This window comes from Labrus bergylta, chromosome 23, assembly GCF_963930695.1.
Source record: "Labrus bergylta chromosome 23, fLabBer1.1, whole genome shotgun sequence".
Taxonomy (NCBI): domain Eukaryota; kingdom Metazoa; phylum Chordata; class Actinopteri; order Labriformes; family Labridae; genus Labrus; species Labrus bergylta.
In genome coordinates, this window is record NC_089217.1 from 21,285,687 (window position 1) to 21,304,342 (window position 18,656).

The 18,656-nt window shown below is 37.4% G+C and overlaps 1 protein-coding gene across 2 annotated transcripts in view; it reads left to right on the forward strand.

Annotated features, from left to right (window-relative positions):
• Positions 1-18,167, forward strand: part of LOC109987636 (copine-8) — a 77,301-nt gene extending 59,134 nt beyond the window's left edge. Inside the window, exons 14-20 of one of the 2 annotated variants that reach the window (XM_020638785.3) lie at positions 4,976-5,022; positions 6,147-6,328; positions 6,827-6,954; positions 8,881-8,983; positions 11,620-11,677; positions 11,842-11,915; positions 13,790-13,963. In XM_020638785.3, the coding sequence (XP_020494441.1) occupies positions 4,976-5,022; positions 6,147-6,328; positions 6,827-6,954; positions 8,881-8,983; positions 11,620-11,677; positions 11,842-11,915; positions 13,790-13,825 (628 nt within the window). In that variant the 3' untranslated portion in view covers positions 13,826-13,963. Of the gene's footprint in view, positions 1-4,975; positions 5,023-6,146; positions 6,329-6,826; positions 6,955-8,880; positions 8,984-11,619; positions 11,678-11,841; positions 11,916-13,775 lie in introns of both variants that reach the window. The other variant, XM_020638784.3, reaches the window with a different exon arrangement.
• The last annotated feature ends 489 nt before the right edge of the window (positions 18,168-18,656 follow it).

The window sequence follows — 18,656 nt, forward strand, 5'->3', positions numbered from 1 at the left end:
TACTTGAAACAAACAGAAACCATATTTTATGCTCACTGTGGTGTTATAGGCCTTATGCTGTCACTGCTCTCAGTAGAACAGTTTCAGAACAGCAGGTATCTGTTTTTTTGTTTAAGTGTCCTTAAAATCTTGTGTACAGTACCTGACCTTCAACAGACATCAGAAGATGTGAATGACTAGCTAGTGAACGTTGTGCAGAACCAAAAGAGTGACTCCTACTGGAATACACAAGGATTAAATATGAAGGAAATGTGATGTCACTGAATACTTCATAAAACAAATATTGCTCATATGCAATGAATGCAGATATGCTTGCTATTCATGTCAGCATGTGTTACCCATTTCCCAGATCACACTGTAAAAAAAATATTTAAAATAAAAAATAAATAAAAATAATAATAATACAGTTATAAATAATAACTGTAATAATAATTGCAAGAACAACAAAAACAATAATATCTAATCAACTGTAAATGGGAGAAAGCCATTTCTTTTTAAATTCCCCTTTAACAGCATATCTCATGAATTTATATTTTTTAATTGGAACAGAAAGCTCTAATTTGCTGAACTATAAAAAAAAAATTTGTTTAAGAAAAAAAAAAAAAAGTGGACCTTCCAGGTTATTTTTGATTAGCACCATTGCCATAATAATGTATACGCTTGTAGACGAAGTAATAACTTTATGACTACACACACTGATCAATATTCCATTGATCACCAGAGCATGAGTAATGCACTTTGTGTGAATCAGTTTATGATACTAGATGGAGAAACTGTATTTGTTTATTACACAAAAAGAAGTAGAAAAGCATGAGTGGAATTGTTAGTTGTTAGTCTCTTTAAAGCCAGCTCTCACTAGCCTATTATTTTTACCATGTGTCCATGCATATTTTTACTGATGGAGAATCCCCATCATACATACACTACACTCTCAGCTGCACTCAGTCAGAGAGCACTTGGAGACTCCCCTTTCCTTTTTCTTTTGCAGTACACGTCAGGGTGCTGTTACACGCTTGTGTGGCTAAATGAAGTGCCAAGTGCTGTCTCACTGCTTGAAACCTAAATGGACTGTAATGGTTCAGTTGCACTCACTCCAATTGCAAAACGGGCAGACTGTGTACTTGTGCACAGACACACTAATGGAAACATTAACAGAGCCATACTACACACCCTCCTAGGTACTTTCTTTGCTTGTGTGTTTCCCAGAAATCCCTTGTGTGACTAATCTTGGTCGACTGTAACACAGGTGTTTTGTAAATTTGAAATTTCACTCAATTTTCTGGTACATCATCTCAGCTTCTCTCACTTCCTCATTGCTCTCTTATTCTCTGATTGACAGCTCTTTTTGCGGCTTCGCCCCAATCAGCTAATTGTTCATTTGAATCTAATATAGAACATGATCCACAGGCAGCTTTATCATAAAGGACTCCCTTCAATCCAACCATTGCTGCTCTCTTTTCTATTCAAGTACTTTGATATAGCATTTGAACCACCCATAGATTTCAACAATGAGGCCTCTATTCATGAGAATTGGTGGCTATATCTTTCATATTTAGACAAGTCTTTGAAGGAAGCCCTGTCACTCATACTGACAGATATTGTTTCCCCTTAGTTTGCTCTGTGAATAAAGTATTGAAACCAGAATAGAAGCAGGAGGGATCACTGCTTGTATTGAAATCATTCTGAGAGGTTATCATTTGATGGAGAAGCAGACCCTCAAAATTCAGACAAAAAACAATCCTTGATAGAAACTCAGACGTCTTACTTTGAGGGTTATACCAAATGAAAAAGGATTACCGATATCAATGTTTCTGCTAATAAGACTAAATCCTGGTGTAAGCTGTTTATCTCCTCCCTGCTCTTTTTTATCCTTTTCTCTCCTTTCCTCTCTTCAAGCCAGATGGACACCATTTAACCAGTAACATCTGTTTGCATCTCATCAGGAGAGGTCACATCGCACAACCTCTGATGCTGTTTTTAGGCCACTCAGTGCAATGATGCATGTTTCCCTCTGGCACTTAGATATAAGAGGAAAGTAGACTTCTTGGGAACATTTTGAAATGCCTTTTTGTCTTGAATAGAACATTTTCACTTTTCAGGTGAAAAAGAACAGCTGGTAAAGTATACTTCACCCCAAACATGTGAGGTCCTATATGCAAGTTACAAAAAGTTAAACGCATACTTTCAAATTTGGGAGCCTCTCTTTTATGAAAATTCTTACCTTCAAACTACTGTATGTATTGATGGTGTCTAACCATCAGAGGTACTTATCTATATTAATGAGTATAGTGAGTATTAAGAGAAATCAAGCCAATGCAGATTTTATGTCATTTAAAAAGCAGAACTAAACATTTACAGCCAAAATAAGCTTATTTCTTTATCTGCACAAACTGTGCACAGGGTGAGTTTTTTTAAATAACTAATCCGTTTTTGATTCTTGACCAGGCAAAGAGTAAGTCATAATCAGTGGTGTGGTATTTTGTAGCTGTTAGTCAGGGCGCTTTAGGCCCGCCTCAGCCCCTGTTACAAGCTTGCTCAAAGTCTACTTCAAAATCCAATTGCTGATGTCAATGAGACTTTCTGTGTGAGAAACACAAACTACAGCACACAGATCCTCATGCTCACAGAAACACCGTTAACATATTAAACACAAAGAAAGAGCACGATTAGAGGTCTTGTTTTGTGATTTCTCACATGAAACTCCTGTGATTTTCTCACTTTCATAACCCTGATAGAAGATAGAAGCTGGATGCAGGAGCAAGCTAGCTGAAAAATGTGTTTCAAAAAAACTAATATGCCTGAAAAAACTAATATGCCTGAAAATCTAAGCAGAGCTGGATCCAACAATTTAAGTCTAAACCCTTGAGTCACCTGGATAGTACGTATGCATACTTCAACTCTGAATTTGAATATAGGACATGGTGGTAAAAACTGTTGGATTTACACCAACCCTTGCAACCCTCTAGCTTTTTTGAAAGCTAAATGTAATAAAGGGGGTACTGCCTAAAGATGTCTCCTGTATACATATTTTAAATCAACCAAATAAGGCCTGTTGAGATCTAAATAACATTAATCCTCCAGTGAAGATAAAGGTGAAACTTATTGATAATGTATGGGGAGGAAGTTTTCTGTTTAAGCCAAACTAAACTAACAAAGAGCTTGCAGCCTTTTAAGGCTAATCAGTAAATCATTTTAATCTGATAAATATGTTCTTGAAAGGGTTTGAGAATTTCAGAATTACGCATTTAATCGAAGCCCTGCTCTCCTCCCTTTATTCTCTTCCATTGTCTTTTGTAATGTTCTCTGTCCTCCAGTTCAATTTGTTTCTTGTGCTGTACTTTTCCCACTAATAAAAGTGGAGTTCCTCTCTCAAACTTTGTGTGTGCGTGACAGAGACAGGTTTGGAAGGAAAGACAGAGGGCATGCATAATTTAGACTGCACGGTTGAAAATTGTGGGGAACTGGACCAGAATTCACTCAAGTCTCCTTCCTCTGCAGCCTTGTCCTTGCAACTGTCCCCCTAAAAAAGGACATTTTTAATGGAATTGACTTGATGATTAAAAGTCAACCGATATTTAAATGCAAAACTAACTGCCAATTTCCACATCCCCACCATGGATGGACCATTCAGCAAGTCTGTTTTCAATGGAGCATGTTGCAAGCACATGTCAAGCTAAACAAAATAGATCAAGTGGGACAGAAGGTAAAGGACTAGTTCCTTGTGATATTTATTTATGAAATGTATTCATTTACATTGTCCTTTCAACCAGTTTAGTGTATGTTCTGGTGTATGCAATATTTAATTCCTATAGTGTGTTTAATGGTTTGTGTGGTACTGCTGTCTGTGAGAATTAATAGAGATATCCTTGATCCTTGTTCTGTATGCACTACCCAGCACCACTCTCCTAAACAAAATGATTTTTTTCACCATGCATCAGACACTCTGTAAGTCATGACGTATTAGGGTCCTTTGGCAAGATACTGAACTCTGAACTTCAGCTGGAGCAGAGCCCACAGTGTGTGAATATGTAAAGATTTGTAAAAGAAGAATGCATGTATGTGAAAGGCTGAATGTTGCATGAAGTGTAAAGCACTTTGAGTTGTCTTGCAGTCTCTAAGTATCTGTAAGTGTTTACCTGCTGTCTAAAAACAATGTCATTGGCTGTGCATTTTAAGTGATCAGCATCAAAATAGAATACTAAATATATCATAAAACCCAGTGGCTGTGCAAAGATAGAAAATAATGTAATAAAAAATAAAAAAAATTGTCCAAAATGAGGATAGTGAAAAAAAGTCAAAACGCAGGAGGAGGACAAACTCTGTGAGCCATTGTGCGTCTGCTCAGCCTGTATGTGCGCGCCCCCGCTGTGTGTGTCTCTCTCTCTAGCAGGCTGGAGGGGCGCAGCATGTTAACATATTTAATAAATATCCCCTTAATATTATTTGGTCGCGGAGGGAACATCAGGTGAGAGTCTGTAATCATCATTTCAGGGAGAGTCAGGGAGCATTCAGCTGAACAGAGTGAAGCAGTAAACTTTTTAAAATATCGCAATATATATTGCAGGAAAGAAAAATAATGCAATGTCATTTTTTCCCAATATCGTGCAGCCCTACTTTGAACAATGCCATGTTTAAAAGCTCATTATCCTTTCTTATCACTGTTTCAGCTAAAGGCCAGAAGGACCTCAGGCTTAACAAGCAGACAGATCCCTACAACTTGATTATGTTCCATTATCTTTATTTTTTCTTATAAAGAATATAGATGTCTCTGTGTATATGTGTGTGTTTATGTGTGTGTGTGTGTGTGTGTGTGTGTGTGTGTGTGTGTGTGTGTGTGTGTGTGTGTGTGTGTGTGTGTGTGTGTGTGTGTGTGTGTGTTTGAGAGAGATACAATGAGAAGGGGGGTTTGGGATTGTGGATTCATAAATCATAAGATAATATTTAATTTTCCTTCTCTGTGCTTTTGTCTTCTCAGGACTCAGATTAACTTTACCGTAGCCATTGATTTCACAGCTTCCAACGGTGAGTAAAAAAACCCAACATATACAGACATACTGTCTGAATGTGATCACTTACACACATACATGTTCACTGAAGGACACACAGTGCAGGCACAAAGTGCCTAGATAGCCTTCATTGAAATAGTGTATATGCAAATTAGGATTTAAGTGTTTCCTGATAGCCCTGTCTTTCACAGCTAATACTGAGTGCATAATGGCCATGTTATCCATCTGCCCTTCAGTTTGTTGATGTCTGAGGTTAAGGTGTACTTGAACTTGTCTGGCTTTTGCAAAAAATCTGAATTGACAATGATTGCTAATAGAGTTCTGCAGTTTATTCAAAGCAGTTTCAATAAGCAAAATGAATACCATGTACTGGGATGTAGAATAAATAGCAGTTTGCTATTTTTAACCACTTAACTCAGGTTTTCAAAAACAGAATTTAAAAGCTTATTTGGCTTTTTTGGGATGACGGTAGCATCTTTAAGCTCACACAGTCTTTGACAGTTTAATCACAACATTGTTATCAATAACAGTTATGGCTTAAAGTTTACTTGTTAAACATTTTTTCCCAGTTATTTAAATTACTATGTAATGGCAGTGACACAGGGTGAAATGACGTCAACAAAATCCTGAAAGTCCGGCTGCAATAAGTCATTGTTTTAATCCCTGACAGTCTCAGATTGTTGCTCTTATTTTTTATTTTATTTATTCATCTTTCATCATATACATTTATTACTCGTACTTGTAAATCTAAACTTTTTTAAATCACAACTTTTAAAAAGTATCATTGTCATTTCTGCTTGAAAAAAGGTGAAACAACTCAAATAAGATTTATTTTTGGGCTTTTAATGGAGAGATAGGACAGTGGATAGAGTTGGAAATCAGGGAGAGAGAGGAGCAGGGAATGACATGTGGGAGCCACAGGTGGGATTTGAACCTGGGCCGCCCGCTTGGAGGACTACAGCCTCCATAAGTGGGCCACGTGCACTAACCACTGCACCACCAGCGCCCCGCAATAACTCACCTATTAACTACATTTCTGAGACTGACTTATGTCACTTTGAGGCTGCTAACATGTCACCTCTTCTAAAGTCCTATCATATGACCATGCACTGTCTTCTGACTGTGTGTATATGTTTTCAGGTAACCCTGCCCAGCCCACCTCACTTCACTACATGAGTCCCTACCAGCTGAATGCCTACGCCATGGCCCTGAAGGCAGTTGGAGAAATCATCCAGGACTACGACAGTGATAAGATGTTTCCTGCTCTCGGGTTCGGAGCCAAGCTGCCGCCTGATGGACGAGTGTCCCATGAGTTTGCCTTGGTAAGATCAGGATTGAAGTACAAGGAGGAAATAAAAGAGAATATGTTTGTCAAAGTGTTTTCACCAGTGGTGGTGTAGTGCATTATTGTTGTTTTGTTTATTGCAGAACCGTAAGATGCTTAGCTCATCCACTGACATTAAAAGGTCTCCTATTGCACCTAGTTCTAGATGTATGGTGTATAATACTTAACCATGTCTAATAAAATATGTATTGTCCTCTTTTATTATATTCCAACCCAACTAATAGAATAGCTTTATAATTTAGAACTAGAATGGCTATTCTAAGTTTACTCATTCTGCCAGAATTAAATTGATATTAAATATATACACATATGCTTATGACAGTAGACTAAAAAAAAAAGAAAAGAAAAAAAGGCCCTGGTTAAAGGAGTTTTTTCCATCAGTTTCTACAAAGGCATCTGAAATGAATGTTGCAAGTTTTAAATGATTCTCTTTTCCTAAGTTTTGCTTTTTTTCCTTTTGTTTTTCTGAACGTAGAATGGGAACCCTCAGAACCCTTACTGCGCAGGAATTGAAGGTGTGATGGGAGCCTACTACCAGAGTCTGAAGTCAGTTCAGCTCTATGGACCCACTAACTTCTCCCCCGTCGTCAACCATGTGGCCAGGTTACAAACATCATTTTTATTTTGTTTTTAAACATTTCCTCACTTTCCTTATGTAAATGGACTTGAGCTTATATATTTCTTTTCTAGTCTTCTGACTACTCAAAGTGCTTTTACACCACAGGTCACACCTACACATTCACACACTGATGGTAGAGGTTGCTATGTAGTATCATCCATCAGAAATAACTAATCCATTCATACACCACCACCGAAGCAAGAACACATCGGACATGTTGCCCAGCTGGGGATCGAACCCCTCGACCTTCCAGTTGAGAGGCGACGACTCTACCAACTGAGCCACAGCCGCAGTATCTACCACAGTTATTGATTTCCTAGGTTAATTTTTGAACCAATTTAAGTTATACAACTTAAACAATGTTTTAAGTAGGAGTATCAGCTATCAAAGGTTATATGAGAATTGTCAAATCATGTGAGTATACATACAGTATCACTCTGCAGGTGTTCTCAGGTTTGCTGTAATTAGCTCGATGTACCAAGTGTTGCTTGGGAGCAAGAGTATGAGGGGGAGAGAAATACAGAAACAGAGAAAGTGCCTGACACCTGACTTCATGTTTGTTTGTATCTTTGTGTGTGTGGAAACATAATTTATGAAGCAGGAAATGAATGCATGAATACTTTGTCATAGTTTGATGGAAAGTACACGAGTAAGGAAAAAGGAGACAATGAACATCCCTCACTGTCTTTTTGATCCTATTTTATGGCACATTCTCACAATCAATTACCTGTTTATTTTTGCCATAATGACATTAAAACACTTTGTTTTACTTTTTGGATATAGGATTTTTCACCTTCATTAGCTGAAACTGAAGAGAAATTAAAACAATGCATTAAACAAAGTGGAAAATAACTAGGTGACAATTAGCAAGGCTCAAAGTGCAGCTACAGCACCTCTAAAGCTCACCACTGTTTTATATGTTATTTGTTGAATCTCAGCACAATCCGAACAAAAGAGAAAGGAATATGAAGCTAAAACCAGGAGATTTTAACTTGTCATAAAGACTTGAAAATGAAAAAGAAAAATGTGACGAAAACCAGTGGAATACGCAAAATCCTAACTTAAATAGGACGCCACAGGGATGAGTCCTAAAACCCTGAAGTAATTTAGCATTTGAGCGCCATGGGGTCTAACGTCTAAAAGTCAAACTGTTTTTTTTATTTCCATATTATAGATAATTTACTATAATAAAGACACATTTTTCAGTCATACACGCTCAAGCTAACTTTTTCAATACATTGACATGCATGCATTTATGTAAAAGTGTTTTTGGCAACTTTAAACCTGTGTAGGGTATTTCACTAGGTAACACCTTAATGTTTCCTTTTTTCTCTCTGAAAATAGAAAATGTCTTGCTTCACTCACACTTGCAGCTTGGTAACTGTTTTCTTGTCTCTTTTACTCTTTGCTTGTACCCTTGCTTCTCAATCTTCCTCTACTTGATTTGTTGTGATCCACTGCAGTGAGAGACACTTAAATATCGGTTAACATCAGGTAGGAGAAGGAGCACATACACATTTCAGTGCAAAATGGTGACGCTTAGCAAAGGCCAAAGCCAAATATAAATAAATGTGTGAAGAAATAAAAAGTCAGTTCAAAACTCATTTGGAAGGAAAAGGTCACATTCTAAACTGCTGGAAATATTGAAAGCTGTATTGAGCTGGACATCTATAAATATGGAAGAAAACCAAAAAAGAGATGTACAGAGAGAAATACTTGATACTGATTAAGAGCCTTTGCTGAGATTTAGTCAGAGGTATTTTTTCTGTAAAAGTAAGTCCAAAAGATGTGCAATGGCTTTTCCTATTTAAAAAAAGAGCAAAGAGAATTATGTTTAATATGCTGGAGTAATGAATTATCATGCACATAAATAATAACACTATGGGTTGTGTGTGTTATTGTGTGTGTAGGTATGCAGCTTCAGTGAAGGATGGCTCCCAGTATTTCATACTTCTCATCATCACAGATGGAGTCATCTCAGACATGGCCCAGACCAAGGAATCAATCGTCAACGTAAGTCCACCCACTGCAGCTGTGTGTGTGTGTGTGTGTGTGTGTGTGTGTGTGTGTGTGTGTGTGTGTGTGTGTGTGTGTGTGTGTGTGTGTGTGTGTGTGTGTGTGTGTGTGTGTGTGTGTGTGTGTGTGTGTGTGTGTGTGTGTGTGTGTCTTTGATGTAAACAGTCATATTCAGGTATTTCACTGTCAGGCATCAAATGTTTCCAAAACCAACAGACTTTAAAATGCTTCTTTGAATTACACATAAAGATGGCACAGATTCATGGTGCATAGAAAGTCAGAGACAGAGAAGGTAACAATGGTACAGTAGAATAACGGACTGCCAGACTCATATCAAAAGGGGTTTAACTGAGTTTACTTAGTAGAAGAAGTTGAACTCCACACGGCAATGATCAGACTGCAGTGATCAACGCTGAAGGATCAATTCATTGTTTACATACTCCACATCTCACATATCTAATTCCTTTAAGATCCATGGAAGTGATGTGCTGGTAATGACAGTAAACGTGTTCCTGTACTTTAGGCAGAATATTTTCTCTTTTGCGAAATACTTGAATGGTTGAATGGCTAAAAACAAGAGTTTTTCCAATGTGATGTCATGGCCTCATGTGAAAACTTGTCCTCCCTGTGGCTCAGTGGGTAAGCCCACTGTCATACCCACCAATTTGAAGATATTGGGTTTAATCCCTGAGACTACAAAATCTTTTCACTAACAATGCAGACACCACTTCAGATGTGGTGTAAGTGCTTTCACTTGTCTTTATGCTTAAATCTTACAGTGATTTTATATCTTACAAAAAATAAAATGGGAGAAATATAAGCAATCTTTAATACCTGAAATCCAAGAAACAAAAAGTATTCAAACTTGATAATCTGGTTAATAATTGTACAGTGTTTAAAATACTCATAAATGATACCATAGCTCCACCATGTGGTCAGTTATTAATTGTTGTTTGTTTAAACTTCATAACTCTCTAACTGTTAGCTGTAAGTTAGTAATGAACACACCAGGGTTGACCCCAAAATGTCGATTCTTGAATGATTCATTGAAGAGCTCAGTGGACTCACAGTTGAACACAGTGACCATTCCATTAAGGTAAATGGACTTGAGCTTGTATTGAACTTTTCTCTTCTTCTGACTAGTCAAAGCACTTCTACACCTCTTCACAACCATCAACACACTGCAGAGGTTTCTATGTAAAGTGTCCTCCACATTCACACACCGCCACCGAAGCAGCAGGAGCAACTTGGGGTTAAGTGTCTTGCCTTAAAACACATTGGTTGTGCATTTTAAGTGATCAGTCCTTCCTGTTGACAGACGGCGGACTCTACCACTGAATCTCAATTTTTACATAGATATGCTTGTTTTCTCAGAACAAATCATGACTCATAGCCTATCTAAATATCAACTTATTAATACTTTTAATTTAATTCTGAAAACCTCTCACACTTTGAATACATCTCCTTAGTGTGTACATAAAGAAAACAGGGGAAGGCACCTTCTTTCCACTCATTTGCAGTTATAGGCTGTAAACAGTGTATCCAGGGTTGTAATTGGCCAAATGAGATGTCATTAAAATGGCCAGCAAAACAGTGGAGGTAAATGTGAAGCAATCTGTGGATCTATATTGATGTAATGTTTTTGGATTAAAACTTTCTCTTTGGATCTGTGCCAATGCTGCAGGACCATTTGTTGAAATATGATGATCAGGAGAGTCCAGTAGACCTTCAGACACAGCAAAACGTTTAAGGCACAATTTACACACAGTAAATTGTGCCTTCTGTACTGGATGTGTAATATTATTATAAGGATTGATCAAGTCCTATGATAGATTAAGTATATGGTTCAGTTTTAAATATGTCAAATATTCACAATGTATTTTTTTTAAATGATTTTATTGACTGAAAGTTTGCTCACATATATCAACACGGTAATAAAAACAAAAAATGCTATTAAACACTGGAGGTAGGTTTTTTTTCTTATTGATCAGTGGAAAAATACAATGTCATTATTGTTTTGTTTTAATTCCATCTAAACTCCTAAAGGACTTCTTTTATCATACTATACCTGGGCAAAATCCCGGACAATCTCATGTCAGATGATAAATATCTCTATAAAGTCCTTCTGGTTGCAGTTAAGAAAGCAATCACATGGAAATGGCTGCAGGCAAACCCCCCATCAAAGGATGATTGGTTAGCAATAATCAACGAAATACACTGCATGGAGAGACTGACCTTCTCATTAAGGCTAAAGTTTGACCAATATATAAAAGTCTGGAAGAAATGGAATATGTACTGTACGGAATGTAACTCATCTTAAATGAAAAACCCCGATTTGTGTATTTTTACTAATGTATGGCCCATGTTTTTTTGTTTTTTTATTCCTTTTTCTTCCCTTCTTTTCTTATGTCTTGTTTTACTCTGAAAATGTCAATATAAAGAAAGTATCCGAAAGGACTCATGCACTGCACACCTGATGTCATTAAAGTATGTTAGGGTTCAGTGCCTTAGAGTTAGAGTGGCTTTAGAGTTAAGAGATATGTTAACCTGTGGCTCATATTTATCTTAATAATCGTAATGGGAAGATATTCATGTTTTCACATTTTTTAGTTTGTTTTTCTTCTTTCCTGCAGGCCGCTTGTCTTCCAATGTCAATCATCATTGTTGGAGTGGGGCCTGCTGAATTTGATGGTAAGACAACTTCTAAAAAAAATTCATGAATCCTGTCTCACGAAGGATGAGCTTTATTATTTAACTTTACAAACAACCTGATTTAATTGTCACTCTGTGAGTCCAGTTTTACAATCAGACAACAGTTTATTTTAAATTGTGTATTTTGTTTCTATTTTCCTCAGCCATGGTTGAGTTGGACGGGGATGAAGTCAGAATCTCATCCAGAGGAAGATGTGCTGAAAGAGACATTGTTCAGGTACACAACCAACTAGACACCATTTCTCCAGGTTTCTTAAAGGGATACTTCACCCGTTGAAACATGAATCTGTATTGACATTGGGTCATATATGTAGAAATGTGAAACACATTTTGAAGTTGGTGCCTTCTTGACTGAGAAAAGGCAGAAAGTGTCTTTTTGGCTCATGTTGATGAAAGACACCAAATCCCAGAATGCACCGCAGGCCACTCCCACTAAGGTCCTCTATTTACAGACATATTTACTTCAACACATAAGGCCGTTTCCTCAACTGATTCAGAGATTTCTTCTGTCACCTTGTGTCAGGGGCCGAGGCATAACACCGGCCTGTCGGCAGCAGCCGTCTTGCTGCTATATTGTGGCTCGTAGAGATAGCCACAAACATCCGATTCGAGCACAAGACCTTCAAAATCCCCTTCATCCATATCAGTTTGAAGCTGAAACATCATTTTTTCTACATTGTCATCAGCTTTCTCCATAGAGCCTGTTAGCATAGCTTCCAAGCAATATTAAGTTAAGTTTCGATTCTGGGAGTGAGTTCCCACCCACTGATTTGTGATTGGTCTGTAGCTTCAGTGGTCGAAAATATGAGGAACTAGCATTGTAGTTTCACCCTGCTAACCGCAACAGCTTCCAGTGACCCAAAATGACAATTTTTTTGCGTCATCAGAAGCTCCTTTTCAGACTCAGAAATACAAAGATTTCCCATCTCAGGGGAAAATGAGGGCTTATGTTTTCTTCATTGTGCATAATCACAAATGAAATAAAATTACTATCTACTTATAATTATATCCCAGTTAGCCAATTAGCTTTGTAATTATTCAAGATGATAACAAAACTCATTTAGTGACCAGAGGATATTTAAAGTCCATCAGCTCCATATTTCCAACCAAATGACCAACTTTTCAGATAAATTATGATCAGTCTGCATGTTCATTCAACTGGTCCACCCAGACTGACCCATGGTTTTTGTGTCCCTGGTGCCTCAGAGAGTAAGATGGACACACAAATGAAACAAACACATAGCGACTAATAATCGGTTCTGTTGGTACCTCAGTTTTGAGGTCACGGTTCAGTTTCGAATCAGTTTCAGAAGAAAATAAGCAACATAAAGTTCTGGATGCATATTTCTAGGTTTCTCTAGTTTATTTTGAAATAACAGTCATAAAAGTGACAATTTGTTCCAACTAATGTTAATTTATTTAGATTACTCTTGTGACAACTAGTAGTTTAGACTGACCCATTTAAACTGCATATTTTATTGGTTCTCAGGATGTGTTTACTAAAGCTGATCAGGTCTTGGTATAGAAGCTGTCTCTGTGTCTGTCTCCTTTTATTTTGAAGCTTAAAGCTGCTCAATTTCAAATGGCACAGTTACCTCTTGTACATAACGTTGTAATGCAACACATGGATAGCTTTATATAATTGTGAGGTGGGCGGACTCAAGGGTCAAGTCCCCGTCCGCACATTGGAGAACAACACAGACAACATGAAAGATATTGACTGACTTTGTAGCTTCTTTTGAGTCATTTTAGTCAGATACAGACAGAACACACTGGGATTTCTCTATAACTCAACCGTGCCAAAGCAAACCTCTTCCAAGGTTTGGAGAGCTTGAGCACAGATTGACTCCAATCTGTGCTCAAGCTCTCCAAACCTTGGAAGAGGTTTTAACACTAGTTAAACGAAGTGGGCTTTAGGGGTGAAGCGTGCTTGGGCGCTGTACGGATTGCCTCGTGTGAGTGCACACTTAAACAATCAATTTAGGTAATGTGTCCTCTTACTTTGAACATCTGTTTTCAAACCCCTTCCTTTTTAACATGTCTCTGGAATCAATGTTCTTCCCTTTCATTCTTTTAGTTTGTCCCATTCAGGGACTACATCGACCGGACAGGGAACCACATCCTTAGTATGGCACGACTCGCCAAAGACGTCCTGGCAGAGATTCCCGACCAGTTCCTGTCCTATATGAGGACCCGCGGGATTAAGCCCTCACCAGCACCACCTCCCTACACACCTCCCGGCCAACCTCTACAAACCCAAATATGAGGAGCCGGGGTGCAGGTGTAACAGTCAGTGCTCAGCTGAACTTGCAGAATACTTCCATGTCCCTGAAGCTGCTCTACATGCCTCGCTAACGTGGATTCAGGTGGTCTTTGTCATGTTCAAGAGGTTGTCTGTAGAGTGACAGACAGACCCGCGGGAGCCAGGAACAGCCAATGATAGTCTGTTTACTTCCACTGTCAAGCATTCCTGTTACTGTCTGGAAAACAATGTTGGCCTTGGAAACCTAGTGAGACTTTAAAGAGTTTTAAAGGTCTGATGTTGAGTATGGAAGAGAAGAAAGGAGAGTAAAAGTAAGGAAAGAAGAGATGAAGGACAACTGAAAAGAGAATGTCTCCAGACAAAACAATGGAAACACTTGATCATGATGTATATAACTTCTTCTGTCTCTCTCCCACTCACTCATGTTTACAGCAAACAATAACGAGGATTTTTACTCTTGATATGTTTTATATCCACAAAGCTTCTAAATGAAGCTTGTAATATTCTCTCTCTCTCTCTCTCTCTCTCTCTCTCTCTCTCTCTCTCTCTCTCTCTCTCTCTGTCCTTGACTTGTAGTCAAGTAGCAGCAGTAGGTCCTGGTAGCCCTTCTGTACTGAACTGTATTCTGGTGTTTGTATTAACCTTTAGCATGAGTGTAGCCTCAGTCAAGTGCATGCACATAGAGGCCGTGCACCTCCTCCTCTACTCTTCAGTGTGTCTCTCTGTGGGGGAGGAGCCTGTATCTAGATTTGTCACTTTACCCTCTGTCCGCACCTCTCTCAGGAGTCTGTCTCTCTGTCTCCCTACTACAGCTTTTCTTCCTCACTATCTCACTCTATCTCTCTTTCACTTCTCAAATGCCTTTGCCACATTTCAGATTTTTGTTTCCAGTCAACATTGATTTTTAAGTTGTAATTGACAAGCAGAAATGAAAATACTTGCTGTTATTTTTATGCTCATCTGAATAGATCAGACTTTGATGACAGAATGTGGAGGATAACAAATTAATTTTCTCTGGTCCAATTGACATAATTGCCTTGATAAATAGTTCACATTCACATCAAATCTATTTATTTAATATATTTTTTTATTTATTAAATATTAAATATCCCCATAATTACTATTGATTAATTATCAGAAAACAAATTGGCCTAGTACTTTAATCCTTGACCTCCAAATGTTATGGAGATTTATAAGCCTCATGTATTATTTCTGCTTGCTACAGTAATTAGCAAAGTTAGCATAGATTCATGTAAAGGCCTTGACACACCAAGGAGGCCGTCTGTCCATCGGTGAGCCCCCCCCCCCCCCTAGTTTTTAGTGTGTCCATCTTCGTCGCTGCCAGTCGGTCCCAGTTGGACTTTTTTTGGGCCGACTCTACATGTTGAATCGGAGGAGCCGGAGCGGTTGGGGGAATCTCTCTGATTGGCTGTTCAGCTAAGCGAAACAGGAGAGCCAGCATACTCAAGGGGCTTTCTTGAACCAGTGTCGAGAGCTGGGGATAAGTGAAACCTCCGAACAGCCAATTGGAGAGATTCCTCTAACAGACCACCGACGCCGATTCGAGATGTTGAATCGGCCCAAAAAAAGAGGACGGGGGCCGCTGGGTAGCAACGGAGACGGAAGCACCGCAAAAACTAAGGCGACGACCGCTCACCGACGTTCCAACTAGGACTGACAGCCGACGACCTCCTTGATGTGTCAGGGTCTTAGTGCTCATGACAAACATTCTACCTGCTGAACATGACCATGTAAGAATACCAGCAGTTAGCTCATCAAGTAGCATTGCTGTGACATTACAGATTACTGGAGCTGCCAGCTTGTCTATCGACTTTTTTATAATCCAAAGAAAATGATTTATTGTATAGCCTACATCAACATCTGCGAACAATTATTTTCCTTTTTAGAAATTAGAAAAAGTGAATTTGCAGAGATGATAAAGTTCTCATCTCCAGTATTTCTTGTATTTATGTAGCATTCATTTGACTTCTCTCTCTCTCTCTTTCTCTCTCTCTTTCCCCCCTAAATGCCTTGGCATAAAGATGCCCTCATACCCAAGGATTTCATCTCATTGTGTCATTTTAACACCACCTCCCTGCAACATGTGTCAAATGATAGCAGCTGCTCTCAAACTAAATACTGTTTGAGCATCAGAGCCCAGTGGTCAAAAATGCAGAAAAGACTTTTGGTATGTTTATTTTTAACTGTAATCAGTGTGTGTTTTATTACACCTTCAGCTTTGATATAGCCTTTTTATTTTGTTGTTGTGATGGATATTTTTATGTACAAATCATTTGCAGGACTATTTGTGTGGTCTCAACAAGATTCAGTGTAGCATTGAATCAATGTTTTTTTTAGAAGAACAAAAACTTTGTGTTTTTATTTAGGAAGGACTGTCCAGTGTTGTAAGGGCTGTGTGTATGATTAGTTCAAATGTTGAATGTGGATGAGATTTTGTATTTTGTTAGAAGTCTACAGGAATATTTGAATTTTATGGATAGTTCGAGAACTACAAATTTGCACCAAAAGAGTGAAAGAGTATTTAAACACTGCAGTGATTTGAGGACACAGTTTTGTTGTTCTAAATTAGTCTTAAACTAGAAGAAACGTGTTTTGATGACAGGAAGCATAGCAAAACTTTGACAAGCATATTTTTGTTTTTCATTTTTCATACTTATTTTGATAAAAGAACAGACAGTTTCTAAGTTTTAACATGGCGACACTGTGTGGGTCTTTTGTGTGTAGTAGACAAACAATTTAGGTGTCATGATTTAAATTATGGTCTTATTAAATAAACATTTATGAACATTTTAAGTAAATACTTCTTTAACTTTCTCAGCTGTTCTAATATTGTTGTTCCCTTGGTACTATAACAATATATACATTTTTTATCAGTTACTAAGAGGCCATTATCCTAAAACTCTCATGTTGAATTAAAAGCAGACTTAAATAAATCAGAAAAAAAAGAAAAGACAAATACTGCTATCACAATTATACAAGACCAACCAAATGTATTTTGTGGACAGCTTATTACAGAGTCAGAGTTTTATATCATAATTGATATTTATATGAAAAATGAAGGTGTCTTATAGCTAGTAACTTGGTTGTGTTGCTCTGACCTCTAAACATATCGGTTCTATTGATTATAAGCAATATCTGTCAACTAAATAAGCCATTTTATTACTGGTTATACAAGACCAAAGCAGAAACCACAGAACTCTTGAGTTTATTAAATAGATAAGGGTGATTGCTTACTTTTGCATTTGTAAGAGGAAGATTTAGACTTTTTTCAAGATCAAAAACTAAACCACCAGAAACGATTTGAAAGTTGAAGAAATGTACTATCTTTATGTTTATGTTATTTTTACATCTCTTTTTAACTTAGTAGCAAATAGTTATCATTGCAGACTTCTTAATGTCATAAACGAAATACAGTGAAATATAATAAAACACTTTAATGTGAAAGTGGGAATCTTAATGTCCTTTCAATTCCACTCTTATACTTCCATAGACCTGAAATTTAAAAAAAAAAACAACCTTTAGATTAAATCAGTCTAATTTAAAAGACAGTTTGTGAACCTTGAGCCTAGGATGGTTTTCAAATGTCCAAATATCAGTAAAAACATAAACACATTACTAAAGTCATCACTGGATATTATTCTGCATTTTTGTGTTTATCCTTCTTTTGTCAACTTCCTTTATTCTAGCATTGATGAAAGTGTGTGTGTGTGTGTGTGTGCGTGTGTGTTTTAGTAGACCATGTTGGGTGTTAAGACACATAAGATCTTTGTTTACTAAATCTATCCAAATAATAAAGTGTATGCTCGTCAGATCTTAACTCTGCACTTTGTTTGCATGTACAGTTTTTCAAAGGGTGTTGAAAACTGTGTGTTTTGAAATATAAAAATCTATATGAAAATGAACTGTACAAATGGCCTTAAAACTTATATTCTTGGATTTGTGCAATGCCTTCTTGAGATAAATGAATTAATGCTTATCTATTTTGTGTCAGTGTTTCTACTGCTTTCTAGTGTCTTTCTTTGCATAAATTCAATGATTGAAAAAAATATCTTGTACTTTTTTGAAAATGTGTTGAATCAGTGAAAGCATGGCTGAAGTACTGATTGTGTAATAATACATATGATAGATGACTATTTCTGTATGGAACTATGGATTTTTAAATAAACATTCATACTTAACACAAAATTTGTTCTTTGTTCCCTCAGAGAACGTTCCCTTATCTTTCATTTTATTTTACTTTCTGTACTCTCTCCATTAAAAGTTTATCAGGACTAATAGTCCCGATGATAAGACCAGTACATGAAAGTCTTTCTACACCTTCAACACACCATGACACAGGACCACTAGCTCAGAGCAAGGCCCCTCAACATGAGACATAGATAGATAGATAGATAGATAGATAGATATTTATTAATCCTTTGCAGGAAATTACACAGTCAAAGCAGTAAGACGCCAAACAGAAAAACTAACAAATAACAAAACAACAAAATAGACAAAAACAAAATAAACTAACAAATACCATTTAGACACCATTTAATTCATCTTTAGTGTGCAAAAGTATCCAGTGTGCAAGATTGGGTATTCATAAATGAATAAATAAACATGAGTAAATATGAGTGTGTATTTATTGTGCGTTATTCTCCATTAAACAGTCTGATGCCTCTTCATGACCTC